General features: G+C 36.5%; 1 protein-coding gene across 1 annotated transcript in view; it reads left to right on the top strand.

Moving 5' to 3' along the window:
* Positions 1-18,516, top strand: part of DNAJC24 (DnaJ heat shock protein family (Hsp40) member C24) — a 45,549-nt gene that overhangs the window by 16,437 nt on the left and 10,596 nt on the right. Inside the window, exon 3 of the mRNA XM_083349172.1 lies at positions 16,183-16,321. Coding sequence (XP_083205298.1) covers positions 16,183-16,321 — 139 coding nt within the window. The remainder of the gene's footprint in view (positions 1-16,182; positions 16,322-18,516) is intronic.

An 18,516-nucleotide genomic window follows, 5' to 3' on the forward strand; every position in this document is an offset into this window, starting at 1 on the left:
GACTATAGTTTTCCATTACTGACCATTTACATTGCTTGTGGCCTTCCATTTCTTTTTTTCCCAGTATTTTTTATTTTATTTTATTCACAGTGATAAAATACAAACTCAAGAGAAGAAAAAATATAAGAACATCCATTTCTAAATTAAAAGATAACATCCCAAATAACTTTTGCCTATTTATCATGAGATTACTTTTTTGTAGTAATTTTCCCTTGAGTCGTATCCAAGAGGTGACTGTTTTGTGGTCACTATAATAATATAGAGATAAATGACAGTTGCTCTTGGGGAAATGAATGCTTAACTGGTGGCAGCCGTTCCCTGAACAGAAAATTATAGGATGATTTCTCATAAAATATTTTGTTTTATTATTGCTCCAATTTTACATCTTCTGTTACCTTCCCAAAAAGATACTACTAAGATAGGATGATATTAGTAAAAATTAAAAATATATGTAAATGATAGAATTAACGGGCTTAAATTAATAGCTTTGAACAGCAGCTTGAAATGCCTTTGTTCCTGTGTCAGAAATTGGAGCTAAAACAGGAATTGGAAACTTGGAGCCCTCCCACTGTTGTTGAACTGTAATTCCCAACTTCCTATGTTATTAGTTATGCTAGTTGAAGCTGCTGGGTATTATAATTCAGCAACTTTTCAAGGGCAACAGGTTCCCATCCCTGATAGAAATCAACTACTCTCAATAAAATGTTGCCATAACCTCATTTTGTTTCTGTTTTGTAACATTAAAAAACAATGTTACACACTCATACATCACACATTAAAGATAGGTTTCCTTTTTAAAAATCTGACAGCATGTTGCTTTTGTGTTAGGAGAGGGCTGAAAAATTATAGTAGTTATTATATAATGCCTTTTTTATATAGAATTCAAGTTGCATTCTTATAACTGGTATGACGAGAGATAGAAGTTGATTTCACATACAGTATTGATTGAAGTCTGTTTTATGGAATTTTGATTTATTGAACAAACCACAATTAGATAGGATCATACAACATGTTAATCCACTATTGAACAAGCCACATGATAGCTTAATGCAATATGTGAACTAATTTACTGAGTAATCTAAGATTCTTCAGCTAGTTTTATGGGTTTCATTTAATCTAAAATCAGATCTTCCCAAACCTGACCTGGCATTTCAATAACAATGTCAAACTGAATTTCTGGTAGGGATCATGGTAAACTACAGGACCATTTTCTGGGCTGCTTTTAGAAATTTTCTAGATATCTGACAAATAAAATCTTTCAGATATGTTTTGAGTTAGATGGTGACTGGAAAAATCTTCTCAATGTGTTAGTAACAAAGTATTGTGTGATTAACTGGAATCAGTGTGAGCCTGTCTGAGGAGATTGACAAGATCCTTGGGAATGCTAACTCAATGACCTGTTCATTAAATCCATGTTATTTATTAATAAATGGTAGTCTTGCTGCTTTGAAGGAGGCAGTGAGCATTTCAGTGGACACAACAGTACTAGACAATTTTCAACCTTTTGTGGGAGGTTGTTGAAAAGCTAGTTGGCCGTTGCAGATACAGAGCAACCCAAAAGGATCGATTCCTTTCATTCAGGTTTCAGGCCAACACTAAGACAGCAGTGGCCCTACTTGTCAATGACTTCTGGCAAAACTGGGATAGGTTAATCCCAGCAGCTTTCAGTAGCATTACTCATGGTATCCTTCTGGCTACTTGTGGGACTTAGAAGAGTTTATTATAATATATCTCTCTTTCTCTAAGGTTGAGTCCAGTTGGTGCTGAGAGCAAGGAGAGATTAAACCACCTAATGTGTAGGGTATCTCAGGGCTGAATAACACTTGCCCTCTTCTCTTTAACAATTCCATGAGAGTACTAGATGTGGTTAACTGTTAGTTTGAGGTCAAGTAGCATTAATACGAGGATGATATCCTGAAGCAGTAACTGCTCCATAATGCAGTGGGCAATTATGGGTATGTTGTGTACACTGGTTACCTATAGATTTCCAGTTGTGATTCAAGATGTCAACCTATTTATCTAAGGGACTGTCTGTCTTCAATAGTTTGTCTTCCCTGTATTATCACATATAGTTGGCATATGTGATAATATATGCCGGTCCTCTCCATTAAGGAATGTTATTTGATGGAACCTAGGAAGCAGAATAATATTCCCCCTGAGATCCATCTGACATTCCCCCCTCCCCAAATATGTTGAAGAGAACTTTGAACTCTTGGTTCCTTTCCCGGGCTTCAGGATATACTGGCTGGTCCTGTTTAATGCATTGTTTTTAGATTGGATGATTTTCTTCTGGATGCCTGCAGTTTTTTTTTACCTTTTTATTGTAATGCTTTTATTTTATATCATCCAAAGTTGTGGAGTTCAAATTTAATAAATTAATAAACTCATTAATATTTCAGCTGAAGTATATAAAGTAGCCTAAACCCGCAGATGTGCATATTATGCTGTCCAATATGGTTATAATTTATTTAGCTATGAATCATCAAGGTGGACAGATTTAACAGTTTTCCAGCCTAGGATAACACAGAGCTCCATAGCATCTGAAGCAGATGACAAATTTAGAATTTTTGCAAATTTAAAGAGTATTTTTATAATAGTAAGGTTTTTTTAAGCTACCCAGTCATCAAGAATTGGATGATATACAAGTTTAATGAATTGTTATTACATTTGCAGCTCAAAAAACAACCACTGAACAAAGATAGATATGGTTAGCCTGATAAGGATGCTGGTTTCACTTCCTCTTATATAGCAGAAAAAGCCACTGAACTGCAGATCCTTAGATAAAAGATAGATAGGGGTCTTTGCTGTGTGGATAGACTTTCCCATCTTTATTTATAATGAACTCTTCCATTATTTTAGCTCTGCAGAAAGTACTTGCAAGCATTACTTGGCAAGGTTGCTGGAAGCTTTATGCAACACATTAATATTCTTTCAGTACCTCTTCCCCAGAACTCTCTTCTGTTAAATTAATATTCACTCTTCCCTATTGATCTAGGTTAGATTTTCAATTCCTTTTTAATCTCATGATTAACTCCTATAGTTCTAAGCAAACAATTGAGAGAACAGAGAACAAAGTTGCTTCTTGATACCTCTTAAGAAGAAAGTATATAAATCCACGAGTCATAAAAATGCTAGATGCTAGTACTATATTGGTCTATGGAGTAGCATGAACTTTCAGTGCAGAGCAGTCAGCAAATATCATTGTGAAAAGTGGCAATGTTGAATTGATGTAGCAATTAAAGCAAAACTTTAAATGAGGAATTACTGCAGTAATTTGTAATTAACTTTTTTTCCAAAAAAACTATCAATTCAAAAATATGGATTTAAAAATTGCCTCAGTATTGTTCAGCTTGGATTTTATTTAGGTTCTTGAATATATTTGCATTATTGCTCTTCTAAATATTTAATTATTTACTTATTTTAAAAGCAATCACGTTAAACAGTCTATTCCATTAAAATTCATGTGTTCAACCAAAAAAATCCAAGATGTGGATTGGTAATATTTGACTAAAGTTGATGGTAGCATGTTCAGTTTTTTAAATGCATAGCTATCTTGAAGATACAAATGGAAGTTTTATGCTCAAATCCTATTTTTATTTTAAAACATATGGATAAAATACCCCAGGATTTCCTACGGCATTTTATTTAAGCATTTAGAGAATATGTTGGAAGGAAAGCTCACATTTAACTTTATATTTTTCTCTGCTGATCTTCCTGTTGCCCAAACTGGCATTTATTAATAGTAATATTTTATTTTTGCTCTTAAAATGTTGGTTTAGCATTTTAAGTTTAGAAAGCCATTGTTAAAAGTGTAATTAGTATATTGACGCAATGAATACAACTTGTCTGTTGATATAAAACTTGGATAGTGTAACAAAGGTGAATCCAGTAAAAAGGATATAGGTTTATATTTGCAATTTATATAAATTGCAATCAATATTTGCAGGCCCCAGGGCATGAATAGAAAATCTTTCCATGGAGCAAAGGGAGTCTAAATTGGGAAGCTTAGGATGTATTAGACAGCATAGATGGAAGAGATGAACATGGGACCTCAGAAAAAAAGGGAGTTTTCATTCTGGATATAGCTTCCACAGAATCACTATGGATTACTAGAGGCAATGTACCTACTAGTATCAGCAAAGTTGCTTTACCAAATCTTGTAAGCTGCATTGTAGTCTTCGTTATTATTTTTAAATTTTATTTATAATTGGGAATTATCATATTTCTTAATGCAAAACTGATTTATTGAAAGAAGCGTAAAGGATGTGTATCCATACAATGTTTATAGAAATAATTGAATCTCATTTTACCAGTAAGGCTCTATATCTGTTTTGTGCTAGAGTTTTGGGGAAAAATAGGAATACAAGTTGCAAATTAAAACAGTTAATTGATCTATAGTTTGGGGTCTTTTTTCCTAGTTTGCAGTTTGAAAAAGAATTATGAACACAATAATGAAAAATAGTAAAAATAGTTACATATCATCAATATTTTTTAAACAGTGTGAAGAAAACTTAGTCTTTGAATGTATTATGTCAGAATACATTAGGTGGCAGTAGTGTGCTATATTTGTTACTAGTCCTTTATCTTTGATATTTTACTTTTTTTCCCCGTAATGCAGTTTAAAAATGGATGAACCGTATCTTTTAATTATTTGTAATCTTGTGTTTATTATATCACTTAAAGATTTATTTGCAAAGTTTATAAGCAGTTATGCAACTTTTTTGCATTAAATAAGTTAAACATAGTATAATAAAAACAATAACTTTTCAATATTTGCAAGTTGAATACATGTAAGGGCAGTGTATAGTAACACTTTTTAAATATGCATTGAATAACTGCTTGTAGCATTTCTTTTGATATGTATCTTTTTTTCCTTTTAAAGTAGCAACTTGAAGAAATTCTATTCTTTCCCCTGAGACCAAATGTAAAAATTTCACATATATGTGTAAACTCCTCTTATTAAACAACTGGGATAGGTGATTGTGCCCTGCTAATTAGAACTGTGTCACACTTAGGGTTAATTTCCTTTTTAATTAATCAGAGCTTAATATAATCTATCTTTCCCACTTTTTTTTCCTCTTCTACTCTCTTAAGAATTTTCTACTCTTGGACTTTCTTAGGCTAAGAGAATGTCTTAGTTTTTAAACCATTAGCATTAAATCTTTGCTTTTATAAATACGTGTCTCTTATTTATCCATCATGACTATAACCATTGCTCCTAATTTTATCAGTTTCATGTTTTGGTACAATTTAGAGTTATTTTGAGGACATGAGTTTTTTAGTATCAAATGATGAGTCAAAAGATGAGTAGATACAATCAAACTTTTAGCATGGTTTTTTTCATGTGCTGAAATATTGAACAAGAGCAGATAACTTGGGATCTTTTGACATTTTTCTTGCTTCTGTGTATTTTACAGGTAAAAGGGCTGGGGAAATTCATAACTGGTACAGCCATGGCATTAATTTGGCAGAAAGATCAATTAATAGAAGAAAAGCATTGAAGTGTTGACAGAGCATGCTATCTAATTAGTACCTGGTGAACCATGTAGGCCACAGAGCAAAGAGCTAGCTGTTGTACAAGACCTTTTATGTGCAAGTCATTAAGTCTGTATAGTAACCAAACTAAAAGATCTCAAATGGATGAGGGTTTTTTTCATCAAAGAACTATCCTCTGATGTGTTGAGGATCTCCCATGGATTTTGTTAGAAGTAAAATTAGGAGCAGGTGTTTAGCTCATGTGCTCCATCATTTCCCTCCATTACTTTCCAGGGAACAGTTACTTACCTGATATTTTTCCTTTTCATTGGTGTTTTTCCATTTCACCAGTTATATTTTAACTGGTAATTATTATATGAAGAGTTGTTACACACACACACACACACGCACACACACACGCACACACTTACACACTTCATGCTCGTTGTGAACACATCAGTGTTCCATCTTCTTAACAATGGACTTCCCAAGGTCTGCAGCTGTTTTGCTCAACAACAGAAAGAATCCCATGTATACACTATTAAAGACCTGCTTAGGTTCCCCCCAAATTGCCAAGAAATCAGATTCCTTGGATTTCCCCTGCTGTAGCATGAGAAATTCAAGTTGAAGATTTCAACTTCTATAGAAATCGTTGCTTCCTCATTATTTGGGTTTCTTTTTCTTGAATTTTCCACAACAAAGTTTTGTTTATAATTATCTTGAGCCTTTACAAAATACAGGACAAAACCTCAAATGAAGAATTTGACTTGAATCCAGAAATCCTATAAATAGAATTATTCTCTTAGATTTAATAATCATAGAGGTAAGGACTTTCAGCTCTGAAGTACTGGGCGCATATTCATGAAAAAGTAGATGATGGAGAAAACTGAACAGGAATTGGGGAAACTTATATATTCAGTCCGTCCGTCCGTCAGTCAGTCATTCCTGCTGTTTCTTTTCTTTACTCAAGGCGAACATATCCAACACACCTTCCTTCTCCTATTTTTCCCATAACAGCATATCTGTGGAATGAGTTGGGCTGAAAGAGAGTGACTGGTCTAAGGTCACCCAGTTGGCTTTCATGGTAATGGCAGGCCTAGAATTCAGTCTCCCACTTATAGCCTGGTTCTCAATCCTTACGTCCTTCTTCCTTTTTTTCAGAGCAAAATAAAATCCTTTGAATTCCGTTCAGAAGTTCCCTGAATGTAATTCCTTTCTCCTCATTTTGGCTCCAAAGAAATACTGGCCATTCTGGGAACTTGTGTTGTGTATAGCAACACTCTGATTTCAGATTATAGGCACAAATACAATGAACAAAATGTCATGCGATGTGGGTCTTGGATCAGTAGAGGTTTCCATATCAAATAAACTGTTCTTTTTCATTCTGTGTTTATATACTATCTTTTGTGAGGGGAGGGGTGCATATTCACATTTCTTTGTTTGTCCAGTCAGCTTATATTTGCTTTCCCTGGTAAAAGTAAACATCTGATTTCTAATTGATGTGCAGTTCTTTCAACTTTATCACATCCTCCGGATTCATATCATTTTAGTTAATAATTGTGCGGCATTTGCAGGAAATGACTAAATCTTTGGTCCTAGAGGAATTATTATTTCATAATAACCAATTTATCAATTATCAATTCTTAGTTAACAAAGGTCAGTTGTTTCTGCACAAGGCATATAAATCTAAGAGCAGATTTCAGTAGTCTGTTCTCATTAAGTAGCCAGTTTTTTTAACCTTTAACTTCACCTAACTTTATGTCATCTGGAAACTTTTGGTACTTTGACTTGTATATTTACTTACATTTAAGTATGAAGCTTGGCTGTGAAGTATTTTCTTATTTTACTCATTGAATCCCAATATGAAAGGATTGCTTGTTGTATGTTAAAAATGTTTAAGGGTTTTAGAGATCTTTTTGAGTCTTTGAGCTAAGTGACAAAGTCTCTATGGTTTTTTTATTTCATAATGCTAAAAATAAAAAAAACAAAAATAGAAAGCAGGAACACAGCTATTGTATTGAAAGAATTATATTTTAATCCAAAACAGTGGGACTTTGTTTTATCCTCTATTTTCATTTTTTTCATTCCTATAACATTGAACTCTAGAAGGTCAAGGATCAAGGTCTCATCATACATAGTATGGGAAGGATGGGCTGGGAATAATGAGATCTGAACTCTTCCCCCAACTAGAAGTAAGCTGAATAAGGCAAAGATTTTATAGCTGAATATCTGGGTACCCAAGACGACTGATTTCTCCAACCAGAATTGGCCCTGTTAGAATATCTCACTTTCAGGAGATAAAGGGAGTTGAGGACAGGAAGTGCTGTTAAGTCAGTTCTTTAGAACAATCTCCCTGTGGACATCAGACCATTTCCTCCCCTGAATTACAAAACAGAATTATTCCAGAGGGCACTCTAATCTGATTGGGCAGATAGAATCATAGAATGATAGGGCTGGAAGGGACCTTGGAGGTCTTCTAGTCCAATTGTCTGCCCAAGGCAGGAGACCTTACTGTAAGGACCCACCTCAGCTAATCACCCAAGAAAGCAGAACCCTTGAAACAGGTATTGTCTCAAAAGGAACTTTTATTAGGAACTAATGACGCGGTGGCTCAGTGGGTTGGGACGCTGAGCTTCTCGATCAGAAGGTCGGCAGTTTGGCGGGTCGAATCCCGAGGGCCGCGTAACACAGTGAGCGCCTGTTACTCGTCCCAGCTTCTGCCAACCTAGCAGTTCGAAAGCACGTAAAAATGCAAGTAGAAAAATAGGGACCACTACGGTGGGAAGGTAACAGTGTTCTGTGCGCCTTTGGTGTCTAGTCATGCTGGCCACATGACCACGGAGACGTCCTCAGACAAGTGCTGGCTCTTCGGCTTTGAAACGGAGATGAGCACCGGCCCCTAGAGTTGGAAACGACTAGCACGCATGTGCGGGGGAACCTTTACCTTTACTAATGACAGTAGGGAAGTCAAGGCGAGATCTGGTGAAAATCCCACTTAAACGGTATAGTTAAAAAAGCAATCCTTCTCTCCCACCATAGTGTCTATTTGAAACCCAGCCAATCCACATTGGCACAGTTGGCACGCATCCCAAGGTTTTCTCCAGTTTCATTTCTCTGTAGCTATCTCCCTCATAAGGGAGACACATTCTTTCCTCAAGTGAACAGAGGCAGGAGAGGAAAAGTAGAAAGCGAAAGTTATCCCAAGTGAAAGCAAAACCCTCCAGCAGAATGGCAGATCCCAAACAAGAGCACATATGCAGGGAAAACAATAAGGATTTGGGGACCTGACACTTACATTATTTTGGACAAAAGGTTGTCCAGTCTTTTCTTGAAAGTCACCAGTGATGGAATATGCATAACTCCAAGAGGCAAGCTGTTCCATTGATTAATTGTTCTCACTGTCAGGAAAAATTTCCTTAGTTCCAGTTTGGATTTCTCTTTAATGAGCTTTCACCTGTTACTTCTTGTCATGCCTTCAGGTGCTTTGGAGAATAGGTCTACCCCCTCTTCTCTGGTCCAGCCCCTATGCCAGTAGGAACAACATGACAGTTATGTCACCCTAATTCTTCTCTTCATTAGGCTAGGCGTACCTAGTTAGGGAACATACCTAGTTCCTTTAGCCATTAGCACCCAGACTGCTCACCATCTTTGTTGCTCTTCTCTGCAGTTTTTCGAGGGTTTCAGCATCTTTTTGGAATTGTGGCAACCAGAACTGGACACAAGTGTCCAAGTGTGGTTTCACTAGGGCAGTATAGATGGTGCTATCACTTTTTATGATCTTGAGTGCTGTCTCTTTGTTGATGCAGCCTAGCATTTTTTGGCTGCTGCAGCACACTGCTAACTCGTACTTAAGAGGTAGCCCACTAAGACATCAAGATCCATCCCACAGTTACGACTGTTGAGCCAGCTATTATCTATTCCATATCTGTGCTTTTGGTTTTTCCTGTCTAAGTTCTCACCACTGAATTGCATCTTGTTGGACAGGGCCCAATGTTCAAATTAAATGAGGGTGGATAAATAAAAAAATAGGATTTTTTTATTTAAATTGGATTTTTTTGATTTTTATCAAATTTATTTTAATAAAATGCTTCTGGAGGTATCTAAATATAGTTTTTTATTTAAGATAATTTAGTTTATTCAGCATGAAATGGAGCTGTGTTATGTAGCATGAGGCTGAATATCCTGCAATATTTACATTTTTGGTAAACTCCTTCAATGAATAGAAGCTCTGCAAGTGAGAATGCGCTGCATTGATGCATTCACACAGTTTCACAGTAACCATAAGATAAATCATAAAAACAAAGTTCAGAATATTTCTTTATCCCATTGTTTTGCAAATCTATTTACATTACAAACTGTATGATTTTTTTTAAGAGAAATGCATCTGTACCAGGCTCTTAAGTGTTTTAATTAAATAAAAGAATTTAAGTAGTTATCTAACTATGTGTGATTAACCTATTAACCTAAAATAGGTTCTGATATCACTGTTTTACTAACCTGACAGCTTATTATTCTAAATAGGAAACCTCCATTTTGTTTGCAAATAATAATATTAAAGATTCTAACCCAGCTAGAATAAGTCTTTACATTTAAAGAGCCCCTGCCATTTCAGATCCATCATGGCAGCGCCTGTTAGCGGGCATCCACTCACCTGCTGCCTGCCACGTCCTTCACTTTACTGTGTCACTGCCGCATCACCGGCCGTCCCATTAAACTGAGTGGGACTGTCGGTGAGTGAACAGCGGGTCAGAAGAGGGGCCGCTGCGGGACAGAGATGACAGCTGCTCTTTAAAAATTATAATTTAAATTGAGTTGATTTAAATTAAGTCTTTTTACTATTGATTTAAATCATGATTTAAATCTTGTTTTAAATCAAATACACCCTGAATTAAATTAAATTAAAATCTGAATTTTATCTAGGTTACATGTAGTCCTCAATTTACGGCTACAATTGGGACCAGAATTTTGCTTACTAAGTGATGTGGTTGTTAAATGAGTCATCCAGTCAGTTAAATGGCTGGATTTTACAGCCATTCTTATTGTGGTCATTAAGCAAATCCTGCTTCCCTAATTGGGTTTGCTTGTTGGAAGCCAGCTGGTAAGGTTACAAATCACTATTGTGATTTCAAGGTGCTACAACCGTCAAAAAATGCAAAAAAATGCAAATCCAAGAGCCTTGGTGGAGCAGTGGGCTAATGCCTCCTTAAGTAACACCAGCTGCCTGCAATTAGTGCAGGTTCCCATCCCACCAGGCTCAAGGTTGACTCAGCCTTCCATCCTTCCGAGGTAGGTAAAATGAGGACCCAGATTGTTGGGGGCAATAAGCTGACTTTGTAATAATGCCACTTGGAGTGTGTGTGTGAAAGCCCTAACAAGCAGGCATATACATAGAATGAAGGCTACTGCTAAACTTGTAAGCCGCCCTGAGTCTTCGGAGAAGGGCGGGATATAAATGTAATAAAAAAACAACAACGCCCGAGTTGTGATCGTAGGACCACAGAGATGATGTGACAGTTGTAACTCTGAGGATGGGTTGTAAGTCACTTGTTTCCAAGACTACCTTAAATTCAAACCATTGTTAAATGAACAGTAATAATTTGATGACTACCTGTATTATTTAATTTGTATGCCTACTATGGATTTTAAAAACGTTTTTCTTATATTAACCTCAAAGAGTCATTTGATTCCAATGAGATTAAAATACTATAAATCAAAGAACAAACAATCGTATTCTTGAAGACTCGCTTCTGGAGAGGCCACCTAAACCTCTTGTGCAAGGCAGCTGGCAAAGCTGGTTGGAAGAAGTGTCAACCCCAAAGACCTTTAGGTCTTTAGCAGCCAGCCAGGCTGCCCATCTCCCTGTATAGGTCCAGGAGTTTCACCCTGGGCAAGGGCAGCTCCTGGTAACGGCAGTGGGGGGCAGCTTACTAGGTGGTTTTTTTTTCCTTAATAGCCATCCAAAGTGGCAGGATTAGCACTGCACTCTCCCTTAAAATAATAGTTGAGTTGCAGATTGGATATTTCAACTAGCCTTAGTCTAGGATGAGATGTGGGCAATTATCCACTGTTCACACTCCTATAGCGAATAATAGATTTTTGTTTGTTTGTTTTAACAAGGCTTAACATATTTATCAAATAAAAACATTACATAAAAATTACTACAACAATATGGAATCAATTGGTAGGAAGACAGTTGTGGGCTGTGTAGATGGGGAATCCATGTGACCTAAAATAAGATTAGGTGTAGGTCAGTTGTATTGCCTCAAAAATATAAATAGTGAAAACAATAGATTACTATGGTTTATGTTACTAAAACTAATTTTTTAAAAAAAATAAAACATAGTGTGTTAAATGAAATATTTATGTACATATATCAGTATCAGAAATATTATAATTTTGCTCTTTTCCCTAAAAATAATTCAGTATTTGAAGCAATCAGTTAATAATTAGATATCAGATCTTTCCATTTATTAGCAATTTAAATCTGTTACAAACCCATTCCATTATTGTTTTGTAGTTTCATTTTGGCACCCTTTCTAGTTTCATTTTCAGTAATACAGTTCCTTTGTTTTCAGAAGTAGTTAATGAAAAAATAATGTTACTATTATCTGCATTCATTAATGATATGCTACTTCATTGCAATTTTACTATTTCAGGTATGGAACTATAGGTAGTCCTCAACTTGTTCATTCAGCGACCTGTGGTCCTATGATCAAAATTTGGGCACTTGGTAGCCCACATGCAGTTACAATCTCTGGGTTGCTGCAACTCTCCCACTTGGCTTGTTGTTGTTGTTAGTTACAAAGTCATGTCCAACCCATTGCAACCCCATGGACAATGTTCCTCCAGGCCTTCCTGTCCTCTACCATCTTCTGCAGTACATTTAGTACATGCCTACTGCTTCAGTGACTCCATCCAGCCACCTCATTCTCTGTCGTCCCCTTCTTCTCTTGCCCTCAGTCTTTCCCAGCATTAGGCTCTTCTCCAGTGAGTCCTTCCTTCTCATTAGGTGGCCAAAGTATTTGAGTTTCAACTTCAGGATCTGGCCTTCTAAAGAGCAGTCAGGGTTGATCTCCTCTAGGACTGACCAGTTTGATCGCCTTGCAGTCCAATGGACTCGCAGGAGTCTTCTCCAGCACCATAGTTCAAAGGCCACTTGCCAACTCTCCCCAATCTATGCCCCTTTGTCCTTGTCAGCTGGAGCAGCAGAGGGCCAGGCCTTCAGCGGCCTTCTGCCACTTCCTCTAGGCCTCTGCTTCATCCCCAGGGCTGCCATTGCAAAATGCTGCTTCAAGCCCCACACTGCACCACTTCAGCACCATTCCACAAAGCCCGTTGCCTCCATTGCCCTGCATTTCAGAGGATCTACAATGTGTCACTTACCTTCCAAGTTTTTCTCCAGTTGCTGACAGCTCACCCAGCCTCTACAGCTCACCCAGCCTATATCGTTGAAGGCTTCAGGCCTCTACTTCAGCCTACTTCAGCCCCCACCCTGGCACCGTTGTCACTGAGCAGTGTGGCCAAAGGAGCATAGATTAGGAGAAGAGATAGGTGAGTGGGGGCAGTTGTAGCAGCCATGCAGTTGTAAGTGCTGCTGGGTTGTGTGATGGCTGAGGCTTCTGGAGGTTTGGCAGCTTTGTTTGCATTGCTAGACTGTACTGGGGTGATTGATGCTTAGTACCTCATTGCAAGCAGCCCCCAAACTTGTGCACAGCTTCCCTCAGCCCTTGAAGAACCCCATGCCCTTTACCTGGCACTCCATCCATTTAATGTGACGCATTTCTCGCTTAAGGACTACAACCAAGTATGCCAGGATTGCGGCTTTTGAGCAAAGCATGTGATGTCTTGCTTAGCAACTGCTTTGCTCATCAAGTGAAATTCCACTCCTAATTGTAGTAATAAGTGGAGAACTACTTATATTATGTTTATTAATCAGTGTTCTTATGATGATATTTTAGAGCCGGGGTGTCAAACTGCCGGCCTATGGGCCGGATGTGTCACCAGGAAACCGTGCCCACCCCATTACCGGCAATCATGTCTGCTTTAGAGATACAAATAAATCTTATTATTACTTACATGGGTAATGCATCCATCCCTGATAAAATGGATTTATTACTCTTAATTTATTAAATTTGTACCCTTCCAAATTTACAATCTTTCTATGAGGCTATCAATAAAAGGCAAATTAATAATGAAAACTATAAAAAATTCATTAAATTACTTCAATAAATAAGGTGAAATAAAACCAGTTATTTTTAAATGGATTGTATGAACTGAGGATTCCAGCCATTTCCAGCTGCTTGGTGATACTGTGTGGTATGGTTTAATTCAGTTTTACCTAGTGAAATGCCAAAAATGCTTTTGATATAAAGAGTACAATGTTTCATGTATAAAAAAACCTGAAATGAAGTATTTGGGTTTTTTGGACATGGATAAGGAAGTATTTTCTTAATGCTTGAGTGCTTGATATATCTTCCATTGATAGATAAATCAGCTTACAAGCACCATCTCAGATTAATATTAAACCTTTATGGTGTTGTTCAATTTGGGGGGATTTTCTTCTTTTTCCCATTTTTGAGTTTTGTATCATATTGCTTGACAATAATAATAATTTAATTTCTATACCGCTCTTCTCCCGAAGGACTCAGGGCGGTGTACAGGGCAAATACAATAAAAATACAATGTACAAAAGTTAAAAAAGAATTAAATAATACAGCCCAATTCCAATAAAAATTAATACAATTAATATTAAAATACCCCAAACCCATCAGACCAGGCCGGCTTGTTCAAATAAGTATGTTTTTAGGTCACGTCGGAAGGAGCGAAGGTCGGGAGCCATCCAGAGCTCAACCGGTAAATGGTTCCAAAGGTCTGGCGTGCCCACAGATAACGCCCTCCCCCTGGGGGTCGCCAGTCGACACTCTTTGACCGACGGCACCCTAAGGAGGCCCTCTCTGTGGGAGCGCACTGGACGAAGGGAAGTTGATGCCAGCAGCAGGTGCTCCCGTAAGTAATCAGGACCCATGCCATTTAGGGCTTTATAGGTCATTACCAGCACCTTGAATCTTACCCGGAGGCCAACCGGAAGCCAATGATAAGAATCCTCTTTGACACATTTGTTCGTGCCATCTTGATTAGTTCCAATTAACGTATTATCCATCTAAGTATGGATTTTAATCTTTATTTTTCAACAAACAGCATACAGCAGATGCCAGAAACTCAGCAAGGCCATTGAAGTTAAAGTTTATAGTATTGAAATGTTATTCTGCCAGAAAAGTGAATGGGAAACATATTTTCAAACATATTTGAAATAAATATAGACTCACTGATCTGGAAATAATACATGCATAAAAGTTCATTGCATGATTTTTATTTTTATTTTTTTATTTTTATTTTTGCTTGATCATATTGATTCCCTTCAGAAATAACACTATGGAACAAACAATTCAAAGTACCTTTATGGATGGTGCCTTTAGAATAAAGTCTTTCATTGCCTTTTCCATTGCATTACCAGTATAAATTTTATATTTTTAATGAGCAAATCACAAATCACTTTGAAATTCTTCCATGTATTCTCTCTGTAAAGTTAGATTTATATTTTTTGCATCTGTCTTACTGTGATTCACAAACATTAAAAACAACAATAGGAAGTTTTGGGGAACATTAAGAATTCTGGGTTCAAAAAACAAACTATAACAGTATCTTTATTCCTATGAAATAACAAATTCATGATTAAATCATTGATGAAATTAATGATGATTTAATTTATAAGCTAGGACTTTTGTTGAGTTCTGGAATTTATGTGATACTGATCCATGTCTCTATATTCTGGTATCAGTATTCAAAGAAAACATCTATGTCTTCAAACTGGGCAAGTGAAAACCTAATTAAAAGATGTAGATTTGTGTTACATTTTGTAAAAATCATTTTTTTAAAAATGTAGCATTTCCATAACAGTGAGTCTTCCTTAGAATGTTACACCAGTTTTTTGTTGTTGTTTTTTTACAAATTATTGGGTATATAATATAAACATAATATATTCAAATGTTTGAGGTACTTAATTTAAAATAGACTTTTTTAAAAAGTAAGGAATTGAACATACCGTAATAATCTTAAATAGCATGCTATTTGGAAAAGTAGTGTATATGTTAATGGCAAATGAATATTATTTATTTTATTTATTTTTTATTTTAATTCCATTTATATCCCGCCCTTCTCCGAAGACTCAGGGCGGCTTATGTATGTGTCAAACTGTGTTTTGTTAACCGTTTCAACTCCATATTCCCAATGTAAGCAAGTGTTTTAAATGGAAAATAAAGATTGGCAATTCATATTTACTTAACAAAGTTGTAAGTATCTGTATTACATAGTAAGCTTCTACTTCCATTTTGTATTAATTTGTGAATTGTTTCTCTTTGCCTTAGTCATTCTCCTTAGGTAAATTGTCCATAAGACCAGGGATTCCACTGGCAAATTATCCAGAAAATGCTGTCAGTGCACATTGTGACATTTGTGCCACTGGTGTGTTTGCTGTTACTGCAGTGGTCTCTTCTGGCCAGCATTGTTCCCTTTGTTTGTTTTTTTCATGGCACTGTGGTTCTAACTTTGTGTCCAAGCACCTCAAAATAGATCTCCTATTTATTGTGGATTCTCTTCCTTCCCTCTTCTTTCTTTTCTATCTCTTCACTTTCCTTTTTTGACCGGCAGCATCACCCAGACAAACAGAGCACAGATGTGCCAGCAGGAGAAGCAGAGGCACGCAGGCAGAGGTTCATCGAAATTGATCAAGCATGGAAAATTCTAGGAAATGAAGAGACAAAAAAAGAGTATGACCTGCAGCGGCATGGTAGGTCCCTGCCGAGGAGTGCTGTAGTAGCAGCAGCAGCAGCAGCTCTCAGTGGTTGAAAGTGTGGGAGTAGTTTGATGTTGGTTTTTGAAATATTGTTTGTTCAACCAAAACATTTCATTTGCTTCTATCTTGCTTTCATAGTTGGATGCATTATTTATACTGATTGCCACATCTGCATTAGGCAGTTAAAGACCTTAAATTACTTTTGACAAAGCGTTAGGTGGTAACTGTTCTAAATGTAACGCATTAGAATTTAGATAATAATGACTTCGTTTAGCCAGTCTTCATTTGACAGTATTTAAAGCATTTTCACTAAATGTTCTTAATTATCAGCCCTTTGTTACATTCCCACTGCTACATTTTAAATTAGTTTGAGTAATTTATGTCAAAGGTATCCTGCAGCATATGTTTTTTTTTATGAACGCTTTGCAATAATTGACCTGGATCCTTTCTATCACCTTTTACAAATCAAGCACTGTCCTAGAATATATATATATATTTTCATAAGGCATGTATGATGCCAGCTAGCTTTCAGCAAGTTATAACTGCAATTCATTTAACCAAGCAGCTCCAGTATACCTTTTGTATATCTCTTGAAATATAACATTGTAAAACAGTGACAGGCTGTTGTGAAAAAGAAAGGGGGAAATGTAGGTCAGATCTGTCACACATGGGCTACCATTACATGACGTGATAGGCTGTCTTTCTCTTCTGGCCTCAGGATAGGAGTCCCTCAGCCTTCCATTAGAACCTTCAATAAATGTATACCCACCCTCCATGTTAATGGGGGGGAGTCAATAATAGTGTATTGCCTGTGGGGAAAACACTCAGTTGCACTCTGCAGTAACACACTCCAGTCTAGCATTGACGTGTAACTACCACCACTTTTTAGTGTGTCTGATAAAAGCTCACTGTCTCTGCAGCATGTTATTGAATTCCCTTCCATTGTACGTTGGCACACCATCAAACCTTTTTCTCTTGCTGTTTTAACTTCCCTGCTGTGAAGGTTGCCACAATTTTATTTGAGAAACAAAGGCTTAGTCAGCATGGCTGGCAGATACACATAATATACTGTGTAGACAAGCTTATTTTTGTTCATTAATTATTTGAAAATGTGCAATGGACAAAATAAATTTTGATCTAATCGTATGGCTTAAAGCCTAAGGAAGAATTAGTACTTGTTAGGCAAAAAAAAATAATACGGAGCTCTGTTTTTCAGAAAAATAGCCTGTTTTTTGTAACAACTGAAATTATTTCATTCAAACGTATTACATAATTACATTTGAAATAAAAATATAATTAAATATTAATAGCTGGCATCATCCTTTCAGGTAGTGTGGAGGGTGAAGATTTTATTATTTATTTAGAAAGGTTTCCTGGACTTAATTTTTTAAATATTTAAAACTTATCCACATTTATTTGATTTGGTTGAACCTGGGCACTGATGTGCATTTCTTGTTGTTCTGAGAGGACTGACAGTTTTTATGGAAAGAAATTACTTAATAGTTATCTATGTGCTAGTACTTGCTGCAGTCACTGGAATGGCAACATGTATGCCTAGGACGTGTAGGTTTTTTTTAGCTAAATTTGATGTATTATAACTGGTCCCTTCATTGGGATGTTTCTGCCAGTAGACATGATTAAACTATCAGAATGGTAGTCAACATTATCTTCAAGCTGGGATTCCTGACTTCTGCTTTCTAACTACCCTGAAAGTGTGTAATTAGAAAGTGATCACAGGAACAGAGATTGGCACCGAATATTGAAGAATAACAAGCCAGTAATTCCAGTTAGGATATAACACAACACCAATTACTGAGAGCAGCATCTTTATTTAAATTTTGCCACAACCACCAGAAACAATTGGAACACAACTCCTAAGCTTCTTGTACCAAGAAAAACAAATTGGGCAGCATTTATTATCACTTTTTTATGAATAGAGACATTTCTGAAGATTTCTGGCATATGTTAAGTTAGTGAGATTTATTTTATTTTTATTTACTTAATGTACGGCAAAAATGTTAAAAAGCACAGTGACATCAGCCACGGTCAATTCAGTTGATATAGAGCAGGGGTCGGCAACCATAAACACTCAAAGAGCCACTTGGACCTGTTTCCTAGAGGAAAAAAAAACACTTGGAGCCACAAACACGAGGGGGGGAACTTGATTGAAGAGTTTAATTAAAAAGAAA

This window comes from Vipera ursinii (genome assembly GCF_947247035.1).
Source record: "Vipera ursinii genome assembly, chromosome: 1".
Classification (NCBI taxonomy): Eukaryota; Metazoa; Chordata; class Lepidosauria; order Squamata; family Viperidae; genus Vipera; species Vipera ursinii.